Source organism: Lepidothrix coronata, unplaced genomic scaffold (assembly GCF_001604755.1).
Source record: "Lepidothrix coronata isolate B3197 unplaced genomic scaffold, Lepidothrix_coronata-1.0 Scaffold144, whole genome shotgun sequence".
In the NCBI taxonomy this organism is placed as follows: domain Eukaryota; kingdom Metazoa; phylum Chordata; class Aves; order Passeriformes; family Pipridae; genus Lepidothrix; species Lepidothrix coronata.
Genome location: NW_016690324.1, coordinates 2,065,205 through 2,091,353, shown reverse-complemented (window position 1 = coordinate 2,091,353; position 26,149 = coordinate 2,065,205). Strand labels below are relative to the sequence as shown.

Genomic DNA, 26,149 nt, shown 5'->3' with positions numbered 1-26,149 from the left:
ATGGGCACACTAAATCTCAAAGGAATAGAAGGAGGAGTCTAGAAGCTTGCAAGTGTTGATGGATAATGTCACTCTGATTAAATGTGTAACCTGATGTAATAAAGTGGCTTCCAGTTGATCATCTTCTTGGGGAGGGCCCAAAGCTTCCATTCTGGCAGAAGGCATTGTCAGTTGGGAATTTCTGCAACTCCAATTTCAGCTGCAGGAACATGTGGGATCATTTCAGATCAGACAGTGCAATGGTGTGTGCTCTATGGCAAATATATGCACCACAAACGTAGTGTTGGACAAATTTTAACATCATTTTGCAGCTATGTGCATTATCAAGATGTTAGTAGTTATGGGATGCTTTTAGGATTTCTCCTTCCTACATTGCTTGTGTGTATGAATGCACATTGTCATCTTTACATTAATTTGGAGAAACTGGAAAGTGAAGCCTGCACCAAATCCCCTATTCTTCATTAGCTAATTATCTGGTTGTGAGGCCCAGCATTCAGCAGTTCAAGCAAATAACAGAGATGTGAATTATTCATTAAATGGGAATGAAAGATTGTAGCTGTTCCAGTCTCCTCTCTCTGACAGCTCTATCAAGCATGAGAGACAATGATATTGGCACCATAACAGCATACAGAGATGGGGTCATCGACCCAATCTGTCCCTACTGTTTGGTTTCCCTTTTCTCTTTTAAAACAAAGTAGGAGCAGTAATATGTATGGCCCAGCTATCAGCTTTTCCATGGTGCCAAGACTGTCTGTGTCTACTGTTGTTATATTTCCATTTGTTTCTCTTTTTTTTGTGCAGTTTCTTCTCATATGTGTCAGCAGTAAAGGGTTTTAATCCTCCCACTGACCAAGATAAGCCTTGCATTTCCCTGCTTTCCTGTTGGTTCTGTCTTGTGAGTCGTTTAACAAAGCCCATTTAAAGGGAGAAAGTGAACTCCTGATCCCAAAGAAAGCAAAGTTTCCCGTAGTCTATGATAATATCTGGTGTTTCATCATTAAAGGATAAGTGTCTGCACAAATAAGGCCATTTGTAAACTTGCACATCTCTGATAGAGTCACTTAATAATTCCCATGCCCATAATGGCTCTTTGTGGACACTGACATTTCTATAGCAATTTTTAATTGCCAGTGAATACCAGCAGAGGAAGTTGTGGGTAAACAGCATTTTAAAGGATCAGCACTCCAGCTGTAACACTAAGGGGTTTCAAGTGCAATGAATAACTTCTTTCAGATTACTCACAGAAAGGAGCAACTATATGTTCATTTTATTTTACTACACAATCATGACAGTCCACTGCTTGTAAAATACACTTCACTTCTCTGTATTTATATCATGAGCCTGCTGAATTTCTTCTTCATTTGTTTGCTTTCTCAGGCTTCAAGTCAATAAGAAGGGTCAGAAAGCCTTTTAGCCGTGGCCTTTTGGCTTTGTCCTGTTTTGCTCTACAACCAAATGATCCAGAAATCGACCTGAAAACATAGTTAAGTGATGTGAAATTTAGACACAGTAACAAATTACCAGCAGGAGAACATGCTGAGTTTCAAATCATCCTGCAGCCCGGGGAGGCTGCTCAATTAATTAGCTGGATAGGAAACTTTAGGGAGGAGTTACTGAGAGAATCCAGGGGAAGGAGGGAAGGAGGACGTTTCTTCTGAAATGGTGACATTGGCACTTTGACACCCGCTGCTCTGAGGTGTTTGCCAAGCCTTTAAAAAGAATTTCTCTATATATTAATGTCAGTGTACCACCACCCACCTTCAGCAGACACTGAGAGCCAGTGGTAAAGGCTGCACATGCACTGATGGCCATGTCCCATATAGAGCCTGCCCTGTTCAGGGAGCTGATTATGCCTAATAAATATCTTGGCTGTTATTGACTGTTCAACTCACATTAAGAACCCTCCTATGGTCGTCTTCCTTTAGAGGAAAAAAAACAAATCACCAAGATTTGTGGGCCATTTAAAAACCTATAGGGCATGAAATTGATACTGTGTGAGGAAGAGAGAAAGGAATTCCCTCATTAGGTCTTGCACATTAGTACAAAGGCTGTTACTGTAGTTTAATGTGAGTTCTTGTGATATTTCCTCGTAGCTCATTTATACCAAACACATGGAATAATACACCAAGATACTGATATTTCTCTAATTATATTTTTCTAATGGCTTCACCTTTTTTTTTTTTCTCCACATGTACCGTCTGTTAAAAAACAAAGGATGGTTAAAATGAGTGTCTGAATTAAACACCTTGAACTGAAACACGGACTCCCTGCTTCCAAATTGAGACACGTAACATAAAGGCTCTCAGGAGTTATGGGGCAGAATTACATTTTTACTCTGTTGTTGATGAACTTCATGGTACTGAACACTGAGGTCGCCTTTGTGGCAGCAGGAGAAGCTGCTGGGCCAGTGTTTCTTGCTAAAGCTTGTGATAGAGTTGATTGGATAGAACTTAACTGCTGCTCAGGCTTACAAGTTCTTACAGCTGCTCCCCACCTCTGAATCTCAGTAAAGAAAGTTACTTTAACATCCCAAGTGTTGAAAAAGGGTCAGAGCACAGAACATGAAGCTCTTGGTTAGTTTTTTTTCTCCCCTGCACACCTGACATGTTCAGATTGTCTGCAGTCTTTGCTCTGGCGTGACTTAGAGCGGGTGAAAACTTCGAGTTAGGCTTTCTGGCAGCATCTCTATCCTGCAAAGTGCTGTGAAATCAGCTGGAAAATTATCTTGCCCAAATTATAGATGGAAATTCAGTATTCCTGTCAGACAAACACATTTTCTCTGAGCAGATTTTAATGTTTGACCGTGGCAAAATCAAGCTAAACTCGTTTTCCCAGTTCAGTGTCAGCCCAAGTATCACAGGGGGGTGGAAACCCAACAGGGGAGGGAGGAGGAATCAGAAAGGAGCAGATACCCCCTCACTGGAAGTCCATCCTGCTTCAACCTATTCTGGAAGTAGAGAAGACCTCTTTGTGATGATGCACCCTTATTAAAATGACAATTTACTGATTAAAAGCCAATAGAAATCCATTCAGCAGAAGCAGCAGTGGAATGGATAAATCGTGCTGCAATAAAATTTTTGTTTTCTCAACATCACAGCACATTTATATAAATGGAAATGTTTTTTCCTCCTTAATACTAAGGTCGCCCTTGTACTGGTTCTATTTTCTGACTGTCATTTTTTTGCCAGGGATCTTGTTTGAAATCCAAAAAGTATTTGGGGCAATGGCTCCAGATATGTCTAGAGATAGATCAGACAAGCTGACTCTGGAAATATAATATATATCCCCTGAAAGAGAGTAAAACGCAGTTTCCAGTTCCATTGTTACTTTGTGTTTGAATTATTCAGCTTTACAGATACACACACGGCTCCTTTTTATTAGCACTCCATGTTTCATCTTTGTTCTAATAAAAAAGTAACATGTACATCAGGAACCCTGAATAATTCAGTCTGACTTCGTAACTCAGGGATCTCACTCCTTTTTCAAGGCATTTCTTGCCCCGGTGTTCCAGGAATCAAGCAATTCTCTCATGAACAGTTGTTGCTCTGTTGTAGAAGTCGATTTTAGCTCCCCTGCTGAGTGCCAGGTGACAGAGTTTGCTGTTGTATTGCCTGAGGCAGCTTCAGCTCCTTCTCCGTGGGAAAAGGACAAAACAACATTTTAGTTATTCCACACAGTTACTCAAGTATCCATAAGGAACTGTTCAAACTGTAATTCTTCATAAAGGATCTTCTTTCAGAATTCCTTTGGCTAACTGTTGGCAAGAGATGTCAGATGATATCTTCATCCATGCCTATTTTTTGAGAAACATAAAGCATTTTAATTAAACTGTGAATCTATTTAGAGCCTTCTAAACATTGTCTTTGTGTGTTTAAAAATTATTACCAATCACTTATCAAAAGACATATCGAGATGCCCTGCAGTGCATTAATGAGAACAGAATTGTGGCATTTGCCAGAGAACTACACAAAGACAACTTTGATTAACAGCAGCTCTGTAGAGGTGATCTTTTGTTGTTAAAAATTAATTTTGAGGTCTCAAAACCAAGAAAGGAACTGAAGGCTGCGTGAATTAAAAATCAGATTGTGAGATTCCAGCAACTGAAGTGTAGCAAGAAAAAAAAAACCTGTAGAAAGAGCTCAGTGTTGGCTTTTTCCTTCTGTATGTGTGTTCTGCAGTGTGGTACAAGTCCTATAACTTCATATTTTCAGTGCAGTCCAACCACCAGACACTTCTGAAGTGCTAATGCCCTTCCTCTTGATCACTTTCTGTCTTCCAGCCCATTTGACAATCTGCTCTCCACTCCCGAGGTGAGCTGCTAATTTTACCCTTTCATCTCATTCTGTGCAGAAAAGTCACTGATTTCCCACTGTTTAGAAACTCCCAACCTCAAAATTTCTGCCTTTGACCCAATTCCAGCAATTACTGGTCGATTCCAGCGGAGTGGAGTTAATTTTTACAAAATGATTTTGTAATTTATGAATTTTCATCCTTATTTGTTTCACACTAGACCTTCTCTCTTGCACTGTGGAGTGAGGAATGGTGTTAGATCCTCCCTGATTTTCCCAGCACTGTTAAACTCCAGCTAGAAGAAGGAATTCTCTTTGCTGTATTTGTATTTACTATACTTTAGAACCAGGCAGGCTGGGCATTTGTCCTTTCATTTATTTCCCATCTAAGCCTCTTCCAGATATCAATTATATGACTAATTGATTATCCATAGAGGAGCTTCATCTTTTCCTGCTTAGGTAATTCCTCTCAAAAGCAATGAAAATTCCATTAGGCAACAATCTATTACACCAGTCAGCCCCCAGCTAATTTACACTTCTGATGTGTTCCTGTTTCTACATTAAGTACAAGGCCTGTGCTGCAGCATCTCATTCTGTTGGGCTATTTTTGATCATGTCTCATGGCTAAAATCCCTATAACTTTATAATCCTAGTGGTTTCTTCTAACAATAAGTTCTTTACCTGTGAAAATACGAATCTGTGATTTTTCCCTTTTGTCCCTAATCCAGAGGTGTTCCTGCCCATCTTGTAGGGTTTTCCACAGTGGTATCAGGTTGACAGGAGCTGCTCCCATGTGATGGGACTGGAACTGCTCCTTCCCTAATGAAATCACTCTTCGAAGAGCCTTTTATTTCTGTGTTTGTTTTGCTCAGTGCGCACTAAAACTAATGTAATATGGAAACAAATCTTCCTCTGTTGATGTGGAAAATGAAGTGTTTTACCCACGTTTCCATGGAGACAATCAGGCTGCCATAAATGAACATGAAATGGCTCTTAGTTCTGCAGAATTTAGCTGTGTTGAAGTCATTTCATTACAAGTCATTCATGGGGTCCTTTGCTCCTGTTCTGTTCTGCCTCCCAGGAGTCCCAGGGTGATTTCTAGGCAGTGAGCGTTGCTATCCCTGTTTTAAATGCTGGGGAAGATAGTGAGGCATAGAGTGACTAACTCCCTGATCCCAAGGGATGAAAAAGGCAAGGATAGAACAAGAAGCCAATGTAAGAGTGTCTTTTCCTTCCTGACCCATTGACCAGGACAGCGACTGCCCGTGCACTGAGATGCCAAGAACTCTAAGAAAAAGTGTAAAGTTGGGAATTCATCCCCGACATATTCTTCCAGAGAATGTTATTAGTGTTCTACCTTATTGATTAAGTATAAAAACATAGAAACACAGAGTGGTTTAGGTTGGAAGGGACCTTAAAGATCATCCAGTTCCGACCCCTTGCCCCGGGCAGGGACACCTTCCACTAGACCAGGTTGCTCCAAGTCCAACCTGGCCTTGAACGCTTCCAGGGCCAAGCTGATGTATTTTATGTGCAGTAGCTGATAATGTTTGGATCCAAAATCTGTTTCATTCATCCTTGCAAACAAGCACAGGAACTTAATGGCAGAAGTGGAGTTTTTCCCATTTGCAGAGCTGGGTGTCTTTTCTGGTGTAACATTTAAACCCGAGCTCAGGGACGGGCAGGGGGGCTGGAACTGCTGTGGCTGGGACAACATTGACATTCAGGCTGGGGACAAACAGAGCCACCTCGTCAGCTGGGCAGAGAACTCACAGCCAGGATTTTTATTGCTTGCTTAGCTCTCTCCAGTGCTGTGTTAGAAGGGAGTTGTAATTATGCAGATCGAAATACTGAAATACTGATTTGTAAAACCCGGCCTTTGGTCCTTGTTTTTCACTATTTGCTGATGGAACCAGTGCTAAGAGTGGTGCCTTTTTTTCTTCTGCATTACCTCTAAAAATAAGCATTAAAAGATACGTGTGCTGTTCATGTTTTGCAATGAGATTTAATGGCTAAAAATATCTACTGAAGAATAATAAAATTTGATTGGTAAGAGATTTTTCTCTGTGAAAAATACAGAGGACTTCCATATTGTTTCAATTTTATTTTTTCTACTCATAGTTCACAGTGTTACACTTCATTGTAGCTTTTAATCAAAGTTGGAAAAGGGTTCAGTATCATATGAGCTGGCTCTCTGAATTAAATCACAGTAATTTTTTTCCCATTACATTGCTGCTTCAGTTAAATTATAAATTATAGCAGCTTCAGAACCATTCCAAAAGTGTTTCACTGCATACCATGTGACTTCTCTCCAAGCAAATCAAAATATATGTTTGTATTAATCTGAAATGGGAAAGGTATATCTTTAATTATGCATGAATAATTTAAAATATTATTTTCAGAAGAAGGCATAACGTTGTTTGTTTTCATTGGCCTCAGAGTAAAGTAATTTGTATTAAATGAAATCCCACTAAATAAATGATAATTCTGTAACAGAAAGCCTAGTCTAGGTCAGTTCACAGGAAAAATTATATCCAGCGTTTCAAACTCACCATAGGATTGTCAAGTCCAAGCATAAAGAAATCTCAATGTTATCTTATATATATTTTCTATTTTTTTTTTATTTATGATGATTTGGAGTGTTTTGCATGGCCTAGATATTTTTAAATCTTTGTAGTTTATATTTTCAGTATTTTCCCAGCAGCAAACAGATTAAAATCTTTCTGGGATTTGGAGAGAAACACAAAGTTCTGTTCTGGCACTGGGATCTGGAGGTTTAAGGAGATCAGGTGGTGTCACAGGCCCCACGTTCAATCACAGATATGCAAAATGCAGCCTCAGCTAAAATCTGATTTAGAATCATCTCACAAGCTGTTATCAGCCAACCAGTGCAGAGACCCAAGTCTTTCTCTCTCTTTTCCTTCAGAAAATTGAACCTGGAAGTCTGAGGGAGCGTGTGTCATTCCAGAAGAGGGATGGCAGGGCTCGGGGGCAGCCCAGGGGCAGGGGATGGGGGCAGCAGGGGCTCTCCCAGCCTGCCTTGGCAGAGCAGAGAAAGGCTGGAGAGGTGTTGGTATTTGGGGTAGAGACTGCCCTCAGCAGAGGGCTGAGCCTGGTTTAGCTCTCTTAGGAGACATCCTGCAGACCTGAGAGGCAGAAGGAGAGGTTTCAGCATTTCCTCACATTCCACCAACTCAAAATTAGAGGAGTTTTTCAAGCTCTCACTTGCATCCCAGGAACTTGAAGCTGGATCACCCCAGGGGTTTTGGGGACTGCAGAGCTGCTGTCATTAAACACATGGCAAAGCCCTCTGAGTCCCAGAGAATGGGGTAATTTTTATACCCCACTGGTTCCTGGAATTAATAATTGAATGGAACATCTGAGCAATGTCCTTCTGTTGGGTTTTTTTAAGTCTGTTTTGCTTTCAGCTGAGCGGGATATGCAGAAAAGCACCCCGAGGGTACAACATGTGCAAGCACAAATTATCCCAGAGTGGAAGTGCTTGGAATTGAGAGGAGCATCGTGGCACTGGTGCCAGATCACACTCCACTGAACTGTGCGAGTGAGCCACACTTGCATGTTGGATGAACCTTTGCCTTGCAGGCAGGAGAGTTCTGTGTGAAAAGGGCACCTGCACTGAGGGTTGTGACTGATTATCACATCCACCAGTGGAAGCACATTTCCCAACTTACAGTCCTATCTTATTTTTCTTTTCTTCCCCGTTTTTTTCACTGCATAGGATTTCTGTAGATTCGTCAAGGACATTAATTTAAATACTCGGGTTCTTATCCTTTGCTTCAGAAAGGAAATCTGTAGAGTCCTTTGAAGCATCTTCTGCCTTGGATGGCCCTCAGCAATGTCAAAAGCAATTATATGTCAGTTATAAGAAGTGATTTTTGAAAGTGCCTGTAAAAATTAAAATAGATGTTTCTGTGGCACTGTATCAGCGTCTCCAGCCACTCAGATGTTGGAGTGCTCCAAAGAAAAGCTGTACAAAAAAGCTATACAAAAATACTATGCAGTGATGGAACAAATGCTGACAGTTTGAGATGTCACTGCTTAACTGCCTTGAGAAATTCCATTTATTGAAAATAAGTCACATACATGTTTGAAACATTCAGGCTTACAGTAATTAATTTTCAGCTGAATTGATTTCTGTATGCAAACTGCTCTGAGGAGAGACAGAGAGACTGAAATATCTGAGCTGACTAATAGAAGACATGCCATGCTCTCCCCTAAATTTAGGGAAGGGCTAACACCAATTTTCTCCCTAATGAAGCAGAATTACTTATGCCAAGATTTGCAGAAGCAGGATAAAAAACAATGGTGATTATTTACTTTTATATGGAAGGTGGGCCTTGTAATCTCTTATTAAATAACTCTTTGTAAAACCAGAGTTATTAACAATATCAGCTCCGAGAATAAATGTTAACATTCAGCTCCAACAAAGAACACTGGGCCTTTCCAATGGCTATAAAAGCCTGGAAGTCCATCCCAGGCTTACTGGAGTGTCTTGTTCATACAAGGGGATGGAGTAGACCCGCTGCACTTGGGTCTGTGACAGTCTAACCTCAGCACATGGATTGGTTGAAGTTTTCCACTGGAGCACTGGGAACTTCCTATATCTTTGCGGAGAAGCAGAACAATACTCACCTGAGTGCTCTTTAACTGAATATGTATGACCATGTTCACCTTGGGAAAAACAGCATCAATTCCTCACGTATTTTAGAGCTGTAGAAGCTCTGACTCTGGTGGGAAGGCTGTGGGGTGCTTGGAACAACCGAAATGTTAAAGGCAAAGCTGTTTTTAGCCATCATGTGTTGAGAACGTGCCCTTTCCCCAGCAAAAATCAAGAGCAAAGCTTGTAGGGATTTTTCCTGACACATGTTTAAGCTGCTTAATGGCTTCTTAGACATTTGCCACGCCAGGGTTTCCATGGAAGTGTGTAGTAAAACTCCACCACTCAGTTGCCTCAGTCACACTTTCTTTTTGGTCCTCACTGTGCTGCAAGTGGAGACAAGATGCTGATTTGAGACCTTCCCTCTTGGGTCTGAAGTTTGACCTAAGATGCCATCTGAGCTTCATGCTGGGTGGGGGGGAAGCCAGGTGAAAGTCAGAGCCTTCTGCCCAGACCTGCTTGTGTCTGCAGCCTCCCATTCCTGCCTTTCCCATTCCCGCCCATTTCCTGGCTTCTCCAGCCAGGAATTGCGCTTTCCTTCTCGTGCCTGCTCGTGGAGTGTAGCTGGAATCAAGTAACATGTAACCATACTGAAATGCACACCTATAATGTAATGCATCATTTATTTGAGAGACTGAGTTTTATTATCGACCTCTTTTGTATTAAAATATACCCTGGGACCTTTTCATTGAAGAGAGCAGGTCTCATTTTCCAGTTCATCATACCTTTCCCAACAGATGTTCTTCTTTTCTCATATAGTCAGAACAGATCCAAGGGGATTGAATAAAAGCAAGTGCTCTTGACATTGCATTATTTTTGTCATTGAGTGATCATAGTACTTATTGGCAGGCAATTTTGAGAACAGGAAACCCAATATTTACATAATGCCGTCTCTTTTTGATTGTGCAGTTCATTTCAGCTCCACTATACAGGCACACTTTGAAATTACTCCCTTTCCCCTAAGGAATGGTCATAAAAACAGAATCAAGCTCATAAATCTTGTCGTGAACTAGTTGTACAGTTTCTGCAGGATTACACACCCATTGCTGTGAGACACTGAAAGTATTTATTTGTCATCACCCTTTTAAAGTCAAATGTGTGAAAAGTAAATTCCCTCTGTTGTGATTAACACAGTGACCCACTGCCACAGCATGTGGAGCCACAGGCTTAGAGAGCAACTCCTCCCTGTGCTGCCATCGACTGAACTAAGATTTTCCTGCAAGTCATAAGTCTTCTTTTATAGCATGGTAATAAATAAAAACATGAAATTTAATAGAAAAGTATCTCAAACACTGCTGGTAGGTCTTTGTGCAACACTGATTTATACTGCAAACCCACAGCCTCTGGTGAATGGTGCAAGGAGGGGAGAGGAAAGTGTGCTCAGTTCATAAGGGAAAGTTCTCTGGTCTGCTGGGTGGAGCTGGGAGGGAAAGGGATTTGGGATGCAGTTGGTGTCTGGAGTCCTTCTGGTACTGGAAAACAATGTCAACATGCCATTATGAGGCTGTTAGCAGGCTGGTGCAATCCCTGGTGTTTATATCTACCAATTATTCTGCTCTCTCTCTGAGATAACCATAGAAGATTTATAGTTTTAAGAGAGAATTCAGGTTGCTCTGCATAATAAAAGCTAGAGGGGAAAAAAAAAAAGAAAAGAAGGAATGCAAGTCTTTTGTCTCAACAACAGGAATTGTGATGCTGCACCTCTATTTTATATAAACGGGTAGAGCACAGGTTTTGGGTCACTGTGTATATAGGGGAGCCTTTCCCTTTGCAGTGCAATCAGCTGACCTGCAGAGTACAGTTTTCTTCCAAAAATGTTGTGACCAATGAAGCAGAAACTTTAACCCGTCTAAACACTTCTTCACTTGTCAGACAGGAAGAGACTTCGCAGCTCTGAGAACCAGGACAGCTGGGCAGAAAGCAAATGTCAGCAGCAGAAACCTCTGGGTGTGACGGGAGGAAGAGGGAGGTTTTTGAGCCAAGATGAAAAGCCAGACATCCTAAATTTTCCCAGGACAAAAAGCTTCTGAAAATGATTACACTGAAAGATGGGCAGTGCTGTATTTCAGCCAGCTGCCTCCTGGGATGGACACTTCCCTTGGAGACCAAGTGTGCAGGGATTTGAATATGGGAAATGCTCAGAAGAGGAAACTATGGAGCCTGGGCTCCCAAAATGATAGGCAGGGTGACTGAAATGGGTTTTCATCAAAGAATTTGTGTTCATGTGAAACCCTGAATTCCAATACTGACTGGATGTGTATCCCCTTACAAAAATTTAGGATGAATCCTCAGCCACTGTCAGGTGAGACTGACTGACCATCAGTTTTACCTTCAGACTCAGCCTAAAGAAAAAGTGGGAAAATGTTCACATCTCAAAGTCAGGCTTAAGGTATTTTTGCTCCTACTGTGCAGACAGACCTGAGTGCAGACTCCTCAACACAGAAAGGGGTGGCTGTAGCTTTCCTTTCAAGCTGATAACATCATCTCCCCGCTTTCTTTATTTATCTTTACTTTTAGCTCTTCATTTGCAAAAGATTTCCTCCTCGTTGCTTTAGGACAAAAAGAACTGTAATGACAAATACGGTTGTTATGTTTCATCTTATTCCCAAGGGTGTGTTCTCCTGCCAGTGATGAGCATCTGCTCCCAGTCATGGAGAAATCTGATTAACAAAGCGTGATCTTTGATTAGCATATTTCAGAAATTGTTTCTTATTATGAGCCCTCCTTAGGGCTTGTGTTGCTTAGCAGTGGAACAACCTTCCAAACGTATTGAACGTGTTGGGGAACTTTGCAGACATATGAAGCCCCATTTGGAACTTTTCTGTTCCCTATGGATCATACATTCTGCATAAGTGGACAAAAATCTCAGGAAATGACAATTCACATGGTGGGTTTTTCTGCTGTTTTCTAAAAAGAAGTTTTGCTTGTATTTAATAAACTTCCTGCTACTGGTTTGAACTCTATGTAAGGGCCTTTTGTAATGAATAATAAATGATACTTCTATTGTCTGTTCCATGTAAGGATTTTCATGAGCTTTTCCACCATAAATGAAATAATTAATCCAATGGACAGGTGGGGAAAAGCTTTATTTATTATTGTCAACATTATTATTCTTTTCAATTTTTGGAAGCAAGACACTGAGGTTTGGGCCTGATTTGTAAGGGAATAGTGACTGGGATTTCCAACCATATTTTTTTTCCTGTTGCTTTTCTTCAAGCTGTTCAACTATATTCATATGTATTTTTTTTCTTTTTTGATAGGCAAATTTTAAATTGCAAAATATTTGAAAGCTGTGTTTCTTTCACTAGTAATGTAGAGTGTGATGCTATTTCAGACCTGTGTGCATTTTCACTGCCTTAGAAAACCTAAATAGTTCCTGAAGTGGATAAAATTCTCCAATTAGAGTAAATTTTACTAGGAAAAAATGCTAAATATTGTAACTGTGCATGATGCCACATAGACCATGTGGGCCAAAACTTTGCTTCTCTTGTTCCTGCCAAACCAGGGTTGACTCTCAAGGCTAAACCCACATCCCAACTTAGGTTTGGCTGATGGAAAACCACGAGCACAAGGCCAGAGTGTGCTCTCCAGCAGCCCAGTGCTGTTGGCAGCTCTCAGCCCTGGGCTCTGAGCCAGTTTGCACAGTGATTTTTGTCGAGGCAGCATTTTGCATCGAGGATGTGCCACCAGCAAAAGCAGCCAACGTGCCAGTGCTCCAGCAGCAGAGCAAGGCCAGCTGCAGGCGAGCAGAAGTTCTGCTCGTTAAGTTTGTGGGTGTGGGAACGACCTTTGAATTATCTCAGCCCCTTAAAGCTACGATCTGCTGACCCTGCACACTCTGAGTGGTGCTCACCCTCCAAAGGCTTTGCAGAAGGAGTGTGTTTCACTCTCTTTTGCAGTTTAAGAATATCTAGGTGGACAGATAACTAAGGAAACTGTGCCTTGATATCTCAATCCCTGTCAAAGATCTGCCTCAATCTCTAACTCAGTCTCCAGGGAGAGTAAAGAGGATTTAGAGGGTGTATCTCACTCTTAGCGTTCTGGGAATGCAAAGGGCAGGGAATGGGATACTTCTCATCTGCCTGACTTAAAAAAGACACCAAAAGGCAACAGCAAAACCCCCCTGAAGAGCCACGTCAGCCTTTGGTGGTTCCACTGGGACAGACCCTGTCCCCTCTAACCTGCCCATGTGTTTTCCTAACGCATTAAATGTTGATGTCTTGTTGTTTATGGTGCAGGAAACAGATGGTCTTTTCTCCTTCCCTGCTCATTTCACCTCTTCGATCACTTTTAATGGCTTTAAAAGGAAAAGCTTTTAGCACTTTTGCTTTGTTTTTACGATTTCCAACCCCGGTCTTGCACCAAAGGCATTCCAGTAAATACATCTGCACTCGTGAAGCTCAATTGCCCATCCCAAATGTGTTAATGTGGTAGGAGCTTGTAACTGTGGCTGTTTAACCCAGCACAGAACAGCTGCAGCTTTCAAGACCTGCAGGAACACAGAAGAATCCTCTGCCTGTTGGAAATGCGTTGCTCTCCAAGAAATTTGGTACATAGCAAACTGACAATTCTTGTACCTCAAACAGTCTCCTTTGAAAAGTTTCTCCGGGCATTCAGTGAAAGAGGGAGGCACAGTTGCCATAATGTGCAGTAGGAGCTCTATACAGTCCCCAAAATGCAACCAAGAGTGATATGGGAGAGGTAAAATGGGATTTGAAGACATACTGAAGAGGAACAGAAAGTCAAATCCATGGCAAAAGAATGTCCGAAAAGAGCTTCTCTAAAAATTGCTTCTTGAAATTTCTCAGTGTGGCTGAGACTTCCCTTCTTCTGAAAGTATTCACTTAACCATGCTTTGAGCATTTGTAATTCATCGTGGCACGTAGTGTCTTACTGCTTGATCTTCAGAACATCCTTTCGTAAGAGAATGAATTTAGCGAGATACCTTTCAAATGGGACAACAGCTTGGGCATATTTGCTCTCTAATCCAACCTCCAACAGCAGTGCTGGTGATACAAGTTGTTGTATGAAAGCCCAGGATTATTTTATTGTTATTACTGCTCTTCTGCTCAAGCATTTTAAATACAGGAGAGGCTTCTCTGTAAAAATGAAAAAATAATTTATGCAAAATAATTTCTGCAAAATAATATGCCTGTTATGCAGCATCTGTGAAATTAAATTTATTAGCGCTCTGCAATATGTCAGTTATTAGTTAGCTTCTAAAATACCAGTCATTTTGTTATTTGTGAGTATATTTTATCCCATCATAACTTTTCTGTGAGATAAACAGCGTGATATAGATGGTTAAACCAGAACTTCATCCTGAAGTTTCGTGTCTAATATTAATGGGAATGCAAATTAGACTCAGATTATTGTTCAGTAGTCAGTCTATAAGCTCTCCATCTGTCTTTTTACATCTTTCTACAATAGAAAACATCACTATTTCAGGTGCCCTCTGAAAGCAGCAGCACATACTATAAAATGGCAAAGGCTTTATTTGCTCAGACGGGGGAGTGTCCGTTCTAACCAGCTGTCATCCCTCAGCCGGGAGAGACCTTTGTGTGCATTTCTCACTTTCTTTTTTGCCGTGTTTGGTGTTTTACAGCCCTCGATCCCTCCAAGGATCCCTGCCTGAAGGTGAAGTGCAGCCCACACAAGGTGTGTGTCACCCACGACTACGAGACCGCGATCTGTGTGAGCCGCAAGCAGCTGGTGCACAGGTGAGGGAACCTCGTGTGGTTTGAGGGCTTTGTGCCTCTCACAGCAGCAAATAAGCATATTTTAAAACCTGAAAACCCAAAATATGTGTCAGAGACATCTACGGTTCCAGCAACTTAATTGGAAGTAATTAAAAGATATTAATTTTTAAAAAAAATATATCAAACCTCTGCTTAAATTTGCAAAAAAAAAATGTTGGTGGAACTTTGTAGAGCATCTCCATGGGGAGTCACACAATTGCAGAAAGCTCCAGATCTGATTGTTGAAGGACTGAATTAAGAGCAAATGGAGTAGATATGTTACAAGTTTTGGCCGAGATGTTCAAATTAGACCACAGAATTTTACCAAGAGAAGCTATGAATAAATGAAGAAAAGCCTACTGCTCATGAGTTGAAATATGCTGCAAACACCCAAGAATTAAGAAATTTAAAAACAAATGTGGATCAAACAAACTAACATTGCCCTATTTGGGAAGCAGAACTAGGAGAACCAGTAAGGACACCGGGTTTGAATATTTCCAGAGCCTCTCTGAGCCAAGAGCCAGAATAAAACCAAGGAATAAACCCTCCACTTGCTAACAAGTGTGGAATAAATTGTGTATTCTGAATGCTGGGTCTGCATTGTAAGGAAAATATATTGTCTAGCTTTCATTATATCTGAGTGATAAATTTGGGGACTGGTCTTCAATTAGTCTCCCTGTTTAGTAAAATTTGCCTGTAACAACTCAGGTCCTAAATGTCGTCGTCAGTTGAGATTGGAGTTCAACAGCTGTTTGAGCCAAACAGGCTTAAGCCATTCAGGATCAGGATGATCTGATTCCCAAGTACTGGGACTATATTTCACCTTATCTCAGTGATACCTGGCTGAGGAAGCTGATCCTGTAAGAATAATTTGTCTTTGATGGATAATACAAAGTTAATGGTGTAATGTGCATGAGGCAGTACGTTTAATCTTTGGGTTTCAATCTGGAATGATCCCTGGAAGGATGGAAGGAGTCTGCCTATGGGCAGTGCTTACATCCTAATGACATTTTTGGCATTATGTAGCTTACATTTTGTAGTTAGGATGGATTTGAACCACTTGCATTATATAGTAGTCCTTGTGATATATAGACATAGATGTGGAGCCAAATGCTTTCTGAGCTATTTCCAGTATTTAATGTCCCCAAAGTAGTCAAAATGGTTCAGAGTAATGGTACAGAGGAGCTGAATATCCTTTCTTTGCAGAAACCAGGCTGCTTTTCATGTGATCTCTCTATGATTCCTCACTGCCTGCAGCCATTTCAGATAACCTTTGAGCAGCACTGTGACTATGGAGATGAATCGAAAAGTATTGAAAACTTACAGTGAAAATTCTCCAAACAGTTTCCAGCAAGTTTTGTGATGCTGAAAGAGCTACTGCTGATGTGTGATAGTGGCACATAGAACCCCAAAGTGGTTTTGTTCTCCAGGTACCCAGCTCCCTTTGCCTCAGAGGGGAGACATGTCAAGGAGGGGAGTAACCAGGGCAAATTCTCTGCTGATTTGAATCAGTGGAGTGGCCCCTCTAAAGGTTTTCATCTTTAGTCCCACAGCATTCTGCTCTTCCTGAGCTCAGTGCTGCTGTATCTGACTCCAGTCATATTTAAGGTTGTGTTAACCAGGAGTAAATATGTTGCAAGGAGTGGAGTTTTACCTATTTAAAACCAGTGAAATCCTGAATATATTCATGTGGGCACATAACACAGCACTGTTGTGGTTGTTTTGCACACCCATGGTGTCCTCCAGGAGGGTTTTCCACTTCATGCATCATTATCAACTTGCTTTAGTGGCTTTGCACAGTGTGTAGGCTCAGCAAAAAGTAATGGAGGGAGCAACACCTTTGTTCTTGCTGAGTCTCCCAGACAGAACTGCTCTGATTTGTGTCACCCCCTGTGACCCACTGAAGAGCTGCAGCACAAGGGAGCTGTGGTTTCCCAGGCACAGTGTGTAGCTGACTCTGAAATCATTGCCAGTGCAGTGCCATTCCCATATCGTTTCCCTTGTGCTGGATGCCCACTTTTTAAACCACTGCAGAGTGCAGTAGCAGTGCAGAAAACTGAGTTACATGGAAATGTGTTATTCAACATTTACTCAGACCCTGCCCCAGTCTGGCCTCTCCTTTCCAGCATCTGCAACCTCCTCCTTCTCTGCTTCTCCTCTCCTTCACAATCACCTGGAGAGCAGCCCTTGATCTTGAATCATGGAATGGTTTGGGTTGGAAGGGACCTTAAAAATCATCTAGTTCCAGCCACCCTGCCCTTTGGACCTACTAATACCAACAGCTGATTACCCAATTAACCTTGCTGTGTTCATAGCTTTTTTCTCTTCTTTTGTTCCTTTTCATGCTGATTAAGAAAATAATTGTTTATTTTTGTATTCTGTGCGATTCAGGAAAAAGGGCACAGCCCAAAGGGAACTTTACAAAATAGCATCATTTCACTTTCTCTTGGTATATTTATCCATGTTAATTGCATTTGCTTTCCTAGTATGTGTTTTCTTGAAGGGGCTACCACAAGCAGCAAGATGGGAAAACTCAAATAATAGGCCAAGAGCAGAGTATAGTTTGTTCATTTTTTGTCTTTCTCCATGGACACTGTCCAACTAATTTTTCTAGTAAGCTTTTAGTACTTCAAAAGTTAAGGCAGAAGATGTCTGAGAGGTATTTCAAACAGATAATAGCATTTTGTCAGCACATCCTCCAAGGCATTTACGGTACAAATTGAACAGTGCATTTAGAGAAAAGGCAAGAGTGAGCAGTGATTGAAGAGTGTGTAAAAGATAAATTTGAAGCTACCTTCTTATATGCTTAATAGTCCTTGTACTAATGATAGGGTCTTATGAAATCCTTTTTGTGTGGATTAAAACCCCTTTCAATTTGGACATCTATGAGGAAGAGTCTTTATTAGTTCAGTTTTGCGTGAAATGCAGGAGTTAATGTCTCTCAAAGATTTCTCAAACATGTCCAGTCCTTGCAATACTTCGTGCCATTTGTCTCTGCTGGTGCAGGGAATGGGAAGGAAAGATGTCACTCTTGGGCTCTTTTCAAAAGAACAGGATGAGAAGAGAGGATTGATGGGGAAATAATGGGCATATTAACATGTGCAGGGTTTACAGCTTTGCTCAGTCCATTTAACTGGTGATCACCAGTTAGCTCATCACCGCAGTGTGTGTCACTCACAAAGGTAATCACACATTGTCTCTGCTTCTCTGCTGGGCCTTAGAAATCCAGCTGTTAACTCACAGTTTCTTCAGAACTTTTCAGGATAATGTGCTGACAAAAGAGGCCACTGCTGCATTCCTCACCATCTTTCGTTTTTGAGATCTGGACAAATTCCCAGATAAAACATCTGTTCTCCTAAATTACACGTCAAAACCTTGCTCTGACCAGCTTGGCAGTGCTGGCAGCTACACTTATCCACAAGGAGCAGACAAATCTCCCTCTCTTTCTTTACAAATCCCGCATTTCTGGTTAGGAAGGACCCTGTTCAAAACAAGTGAAGTAAAACAACCCCATATGTGAAACGGAGCGTTCTCTGTCCCGCTGCTCCTCCCTGTGCCGGTTGAGAGCTTCAAATTGTCTCCAAGAGGGGGAAGCAAAGCAATAACTGCCAGAACATCAGTGACACACCTGCTCTGGAGAATTGCTTGGGAGCATTGCAGCAAAAATCTCTGACCGCAGCAAACGCACTTTTAGGGATTTGCTGAGAAGTTGTGCACACGAGCAAGGCTTTGAAGCAGTGCTATTCCTCTGTGATGTCTGTGATTGCATCAGCAGTCACCTCTTAAAATGTGCTAAATACAGGGCTATAAACCCTAACCCTGTTGGTTTTCTCTCTCTGCCTTGTGCCTGCCTGTGTTTTCTCTTGCTTGCTTTGCTGCTAAGTGCTGATGAGGGCTGGCACAGCACCAAGGGCTCCTGTGGGGTGACACCTTGAGCTGCCAACCTGACTCCCACATTCCCAGGGGCCTGACCAACGTGAGGGAGGGCTTGGTCCTAAGCTCATCATGTTCAGTTCTGCCTGATTTATGGGGTAGTGTTTACAAGGGTCTGAGTAGGTGAGCAATCTATAGGAGAACCAAACCTGGGCGATGATTAATTATCTTTGGATCTATTAATACCCTCATTTGGTTCCCCAATTAACCTTGGTGTGCTCAGAGCTTCTCTCTCTTGTTCATTTTCATGCTGATTCAGAAAATAATTGTTGTTCATTTGTGTATTAAGTGCAATTCAGGGAAAAGAGCCTGTCCCAAAGGGAACTTTACAGGATGGCATCATTCAGCTTCCTGTTGGTGATTATTTCTTCAGTTAATTACAGCTGTTTTACTTGTATGTGGTTTCTTGAAAGGGCTACCAGGATGGGAGAACCCCAACAGTAATAGGCCAAGACCAGAGTGTAGTTGGTTCATTTTTTGTCTTTCTCCAGGCAAAGTGTAGGTATTTCTAACTCCTCTGCAGGTATTACTAATTTCTCTGCAATCCCTCCTTTTCTTTCAGTTTGTGCTAGAACAAAGAGGGAAAGGATGTCACTCCCTAACAGGGTGAATTTTCCCCATTTCATCAAACTCTTGATATTTTTTTATAAGCTGGCAGATGCAGGACAGGAAGAACATTTGGAAAATCTGCTGTAAGAATATGGTTCTTTCAAATATTATTTATTTGTAGCTGAGAAAAAAAAAGAGGAAAGGTTATTTTCAGTGGTGTTGTTCATCCATCTTGGGTAGGCAGGAAGCCAAAAATTGTGTTCTGGGACACTCAGGCCTTTCTAGATAACAGCCATTCCTAACTGTAGTGGTGAAATGTGGGACTCCACTCAATAATTTAGGATAATACAGCTCTATTATAAAATTGTTACAAAGATTAAATTGTATGCATGGATGCAGAAAACATAAATATTAAAATTATTGTTTGCATCCCTAGAGTTTTTTGTAAGTTCTGGGATGAATTCATGAGTTAATTTTTACTGCAGATTTCTTTATGGGCAGCAGGTGAATTCTTTTGTTGATTGACATTTTTGGAATTAAGGGAAGAAAACTGCCCAGTTCACAGCCAAAAGAAAAGCTTTTGACTGTTGTTTTATTAAAATAAAGCCATTTCAAATTTGTTGGATTTTTTTTTTCCTAAGTAACAATACAACAGTATTTACATCTGGTTTGAAATCACTAAATTTGACTTTCCCTAAAAAAAAAAAAAAAAAAAAAGCAGCATGTTTTTATGCAAAACATTTTATCTATCATGATGAGTATTGATTAGTGTACTGGCATAGATTTTTGCTTCAGAAGAAAGAGCATTGAAACATTTGATTAAACACACACTCACAGAACCCAGCAGATTGCATTAAGTTTCTTTCAAACAAATACACTGTACTGGGGAAATTGCCAAAATTTAGGCTTATTATTCCCGAGGGTAGCTCTGACAGAATTTTGGAGAGCTACTTTAATCCTCTAAGAATGAAAGTTCTAGACATGAACAGGATTGAGTAAATGTTTGTTGTTTGGGTATTTTTCTGTAATTTGTAAACTATAGTGCATTACTCTGTAAAGACTATTATTCTTACTAATATCTAATCCCTCACGGTACATTGCACAGTTTATGTGTGGCTCATGCTGTTTGTCCAGCAAATTGAATGAGAAGCCAGGAAAATCAAAGAGAGAGGGGCCTTTGAGGTCAGAGACAAATGCAGCACATAATGTGATGTGCAAGGAGTGTGCAAGGGATGTGTGGAAGTCCTTAGAGAAAACCTGAAAGCTTTTAAAAGTTTCTCATCTCCAGACTGCCTGAACAACAAAGGATGCCTGCAACAAGAAAGCTTGGGATTTTGCAGCAGACAAGTTAGAGACATGTGGAAATCAGGAATTTTTGTTTTCTTATGTGGGCTAAGTTGCCTTTTAATAAGACAGAAAGCACGTGGTGTGATGTGCCATCAATCTCTAAGTGCTCAGGGGGACCACTGACTATTAAGAGAGAGCAGCATAAGAGTCTGACACTATCCTTTATTCCCCATTACAGTTATTTTTAAAATTTTGAATATGAAAATTATGATCTAAGCATGAACTCCCAAAGGTTAATGGCTTTTCTGCCAAGACAGTCTCCATCAGTAACTGCCCGGGATTCAGTCCAAAGGTGCTTGAGTATTGGAGCAGCACTCACTGGTTTTAAAAGCAGATATTACTCTGCTGAACAGGATCATCTGTAAACTGTAGGTCTCATTCTCCAAGTGGTCCATTTCTCAGTTTCAGCTCTGCCTGCATTAAATTGCTTTTAACTAAAGAGACCACAGGGAGAATCTGTGGAAGGCCTGGCTTTCATCACTCACAGTGAAATGAGCTCCTTCAGTTCTGGGTCAGGAGTGACCCACTTGCTGCCAGGAGTTTCTGCACAAAAAACCCTCCAGTTGATTATTTCCCGGAGGAAGCTGGCTGTGGTGTGTCCTCTCAATAGACAAGGCTTCATGTTCTTTTCAGGCTGTTTTCTGGCTTTCTCAAGCTCTAGATATGCTGTTGACTTCAGTGTATTTCAAAACTCAGAGGTAAAAGACCTCGAAGAATTAGAAAACTTAGGAAAGATCCACTTTCCTTACTTGAAGTACTGAAGCTGAATTCAAATATGGTTACTGACTCAAAGCAAAAATTTCCAAATTTTGCACCAAGAAGTTTGGTATTTCCATGAATTTCCAAACTCCCACAGCAAAATGCACACCAGTGAAACCATGGTCAGGCAGAGCACAGGTGTCTGCCATGGAAATTGCCCAAGATTGTCCCTGATAGCCTGGACTTTCTGCATCCCAAGGCCAATTAACCACCCTGCACTTCTCTCCCCAGAACTGGTGCCTCGTGGCTGGTCATGCTTCCTCAGCTCGCTAGAGCAGTGCAAGGGACTGGCTCTCACTGGGCATGAGTAATTCCTGAAATATATGATGGTGCACAGCTCTTTTATAAGGGATTTTAGAGCGTGGAGTCCTCATCTCTGTCTGCATTGACCAGAGCAGGAGATGAACTTGTTCTTGCTCTCAGCAGGGGATTTACTGTGTTCTATTCACAGTCACCCAGCACAGGGCTGCAGGGGGGGGCATCTTACTGCTGAGGGCATTTTCTTTTACTCTGCAGCTCCTGTCTCACTGGGCTCTGCTTTACTCTGAGGATGCTGCAAACACAAAGGAAATCCGGTGGTTGTTGAGACATTCTCCTGCTGCATCCTTCCTTTAGCCCAGTTTCAAAGCACTCGCTGAAACCCACTTCAGTCCCTCTGGATCCCCTTGCTATCGTCAGGAAGTTTTCGTAGTGAATAGAATAAGAAAATGACTTCTTATCTTCTGCACTTTAATTGACATTTATAAATAGTTTGTGCATTTAAGGACACTATTATTGGATGGGTTGAATACTGCTTTGTAATATTCCTGCTCTTAATATTTCTAGTTGTGTGCTGTTAGCAGTATGTGAAAATGGACCAGGAGTGAGTTCTTGGATCATTAAGTCCAATCCCTCTGCAACAGTATCAAATAAACTTTTTCATTAGCCTACCAAGTTCTGTCTTAAAGATTATAAGGTTTATTGCCCTCTCTACTCCATTTGGATGAATCCTGAGTATCAGAACCTTTCTGGTTAGAAACCTGCTAATATCTAACCTAAATTTATTCAAGCTCAGCTAAAACTTCTGGACTTTTCTTAAATGGTTCCTCAGCATATTTATTTTGAAATAATGACCCTTTATGGTTTTGCTAGACTTGGCAAATGTTCTTAGTCTTTTCTTATAGAAAAGCTCTCTTAAAAAGACCTTCCTCTTGCCTGTCTCAGTTTTCCTTTGTAGCAGAGCCCACTGGGTTTGGCTGCTGAGATCAGTAAAGAAATGAAACCCAAAATTATCACTTTGTCTTCCCGCTATTTAAACTCTTCGCACATCTTTAGTCATTGCAATGACTCTGAGTCATTACTTGTTAAAATTTCCATCTTTACTTCTGAAATTAAGCCCCTCTTTTAAGTGCCTCTTCCATCCATGCCTGCTTTAAACCTCTGGTTATTCTTCCAAGGCAGAATGTCTGCAGTTTGGAAGTCCTTATTCCAGGTGGGCTCTCAACTGAGCTTTCTGGAGAGCAGTTCTGGCTTTAATGTTTTGTGGATTGATATCTCTGGTAGATATATGTGCAGTTTGCTGTTTCAGCCATTTCCACATTTGTTTCATCCTCAACAGAAACACACAATAGCCCAAATTACTTTTCTCTGTAACATGAAAGATTTTTTATTAACATGATAGCAAAAGGAGAGGGGGGAGGGAGTTTGAAATAAATGCAAGCTATACCTAGTTCAGCATTACATACAAACTCTATATCAAATTCAGTGTTTAGAGCTCTGAGATCTGAGTAATATGAAAGTTAAATATATAATGATGGAAAATGCATGTCTGAAAGTTAAGTGTGAATGTAAGTTTGTGCAGGGAACAGAGGGAACACAAGCCAGCAGGAAAACTGGAATATATGAAAGATGAAATAAGGGCAACATAATGTTTGTTCTTCTATGGTTTTACTATCTCCTTTTGTAGACTGCAGAATTGGTCAAATATAAATCTCTTGATGTAGCTCTTATCAGCTTGTCAAGAATCAGCATCCAAAGCTGAGTGAGCATCCAAAAGCTCCTGTTTCCCTTGAGATATCTGGAAGAAGGCTGAGTTAAAAGTTCAGTCACCTCCTCCATGGCATTTGTCTGTTCCTGGTTTGGATTGTGAGCTGTTGATAGCAGAAGGGATGTTGGCTTTTTTTGTTGTTTGTAAAGCTCCTCTTGCTCATTTTAAAGGGAGCAAGAAATGAAAACAGTAATTGGTATAAATGTCATCTGCTTGGCAAATGTCACGAGATTTGCCAACAAATGAATAATGAACAAATGAATCAAGTTGGAAAAGACTCACTGCCTTTGTATCCTCATCCTGTAAGAAGGTTTTAGGCTTTTCACATGGATCATCTTCATAATTCATAGATTTTCAATATTTTTCCAAACAACCTTCATACATGGTCATCACTCATTAAAACACACCCAGGCAGGACTTTGAGGCTGTGGGGCCCAAGGGGACAGTTCCACAGGCTCTCTGTGTTCCTGTCAGGAGCATTCCATGTGACCACTGAACTTTTAGGACACATGGGTGTATTTTTACTTGGCTTGTTGGCTGACTTTCTCTATGTTAATCCTCACCTGACCTGGAATCTGCAATATTTTTGTGTTTCCAACAGCCCAGTAGATTAAGGATGTATTTCCCAATTCACCCTCTCTGTATTTCCCATATGTTAAAAAACTTAACTGTAGAATTGCTGGAAGCAAATTTGTAATAATATTTAATATGTCCCTGTGTTTTTGCTGCTTATCCCTATCTTAAATCTGAGTAATCCAGCCAGTCAGAAATTATTATTTAATGTTTACAAATGACCTCCAATGCTCTGAAAATTATTCTGTATTTATACAATGATCTGTTTACTGGAGATTCTAAATTTATTGCTGGTTTTTGCTATAGAAGCCCCAGGACATGAATGTGTTCACTGGAAGTCTTTTTAGTGCTAATAAAAGCCCTGCTTTTGTAAGATTGGGACTGATGTTTACAGCAAAGGAATTTTATTAAAGCTTTTCTTCAATTTCCAACATCCAATATTAAATGTGCAGCATTTTAGGACCTGCATTTTGACAAATGGCATTTTACTTTCAAATTGCAGTCAATATTGCAAACAATACATTTTGTGTGAAATTTGCAAATTAGGCCTTAAAAATGTTGCCTTTCATTTGGTGCTGGCCAGTTTGCTGCTCTGTACAACCCTGTGTTTTCAGTGTGGTGCAGACTCAACGTACACAAGTTTTAGACTGATTGAAGACTGGTCTTTCTTGTTGACGAAACAGTTCTGTATTTTAACATTACTCTGCTGGGACTTGCCATTTATTGCTTCTAAAGCCTTTCCCTGGCAGTGAAAGGCATCAATAACAACAGGCTGAACTTCCAGTCACTTGGGCCAGACTCTTCTTTTCCACCTCTTGCCCTGTGTAGTCGCAGCTCTTCCCCCTGTGTGTGGCTCTGTTGGGTGGGAAGCTTTGGCTCCTCCAAAGCTGAGATGGTTTTCAGCAGAGTTCTGCTGAATTTCTTGTCTCCTTCAGCATCCCTCAGCATTTCAGGCACAAAACTTCACCAGGAAAACTGATGAAACCACATCCAAGACCACCCTGAGGAATTCATCAGCAACTGGCTTTCATTCTGGAGTTAAAGCTTGCCAAAAAGTTATAGTGTGAAGACATTTCCACAGAGGTTTGCCAGTTCCAAACCAGCTTAGCAACAGGGACATGAATGTCAGCTAAAATATGGAACTGAGAAAGGTAGTCTGAGGTGTTTGATCCCTCTCATATCTATGCAGTTCCATCTAATGGCACTCTTTGGAAAGAAATAGCACATGAAAACAATAAAAGGGAGCTTCTTACATCAATCATTTTCTTCTTTGGTGCAAGTTATGTTATCAAAATTAACTTTTAAGCTATTACTTCCTGCTTCTTTAATATTTCAATTTATATCATTCTCTTTTCATTAATAAGCTTATGATTGCCTGCTTAGTGCTTTGCCAGAGCTCATCAAGAGTTGAACCTGCAGATTTTCAATTTAGGCCTTTTGTATCAGATTAATTCAACCAGTGAACCACAAGTGACATTATTTATGGACATGAGCCACCACAGTACAGTCTGTTTAAAGCTCTGTGTGTAGGCAGTACTAACGATACTTAGAAATCAACCCAAAATATTTTGCTCCTTTCAGTGTGTCTGCTCAGGTATCACTGTTCCACTTCCAAATTACCTAAAGGAAGGCAATGCTGAGCCATAAACCTTTTAGGCAGAAAGAGTAATACCTTAGCATGCTTCTGAAAGACATATTGCTTCTATCTCTAGATTTAAACCAGTCCTGTAATATATAATAATTGAATTCCCATGGGCATCTTCTATATTTTAAAAAGTGAGGCAGAAAAAAATCCTTATATTTCTGTGCAATATTTTGCATTTCTTATTGTGCAGCCAGTTTTTTTAGAGGAGTCAAAGAAGGAAACACCCAATGTCAATGTGTGTTGTAATTACACTCCCTATCACCAATACCAAATTCCTCTGTGCTCTAATTATTGGAAGAGGTGATCAGATATTGGAACTTCAAAACTGATAAGAAGGAAAATCTTTTCTGTGCTTCGTGTTCTTCCTCTCATTGTGACTCCCTCGAATCTGCTGTGAAAATCCCTGTTAAATTCTCAGAGCCAGTAATCAGAAGATCAAATTTCATCTCATAACAATCCCCTTCACAGCTCCTTAAAACTCAAAAGAGTTATCATTTCAGAATCCCCCAGCCTCAGGGTTTGGTGCTCTGGAGCTGGTGAGGAGGCAGCCCCTTGAAATGATGTTGAGCTGCCACATTCACTGGGCTCAACAGGGAAACGGGTTTGGTAAAA

The 26,149-nt window shown here is 40.8% G+C and overlaps 1 protein-coding gene across 2 annotated transcripts in view; it reads left to right on the top strand.

Annotated features, from left to right (window-relative positions):
* The window catches only part of SPOCK1 (sparc/osteonectin, cwcv and kazal-like domains proteoglycan (testican) 1), a 275,034-nt gene that overhangs the window by 138,754 nt on the left and 110,131 nt on the right, over positions 1 to 26,149 (top strand). For both annotated transcript variants that reach the window (XM_017827978.1, XM_017827976.1), the window contains one exon: positions 14,573 to 14,687. In XM_017827978.1, coding sequence (XP_017683467.1) covers positions 14,573 to 14,687 — 115 coding nt within the window. The remainder of the gene's footprint in view (positions 1 to 14,572; positions 14,688 to 26,149) is intronic.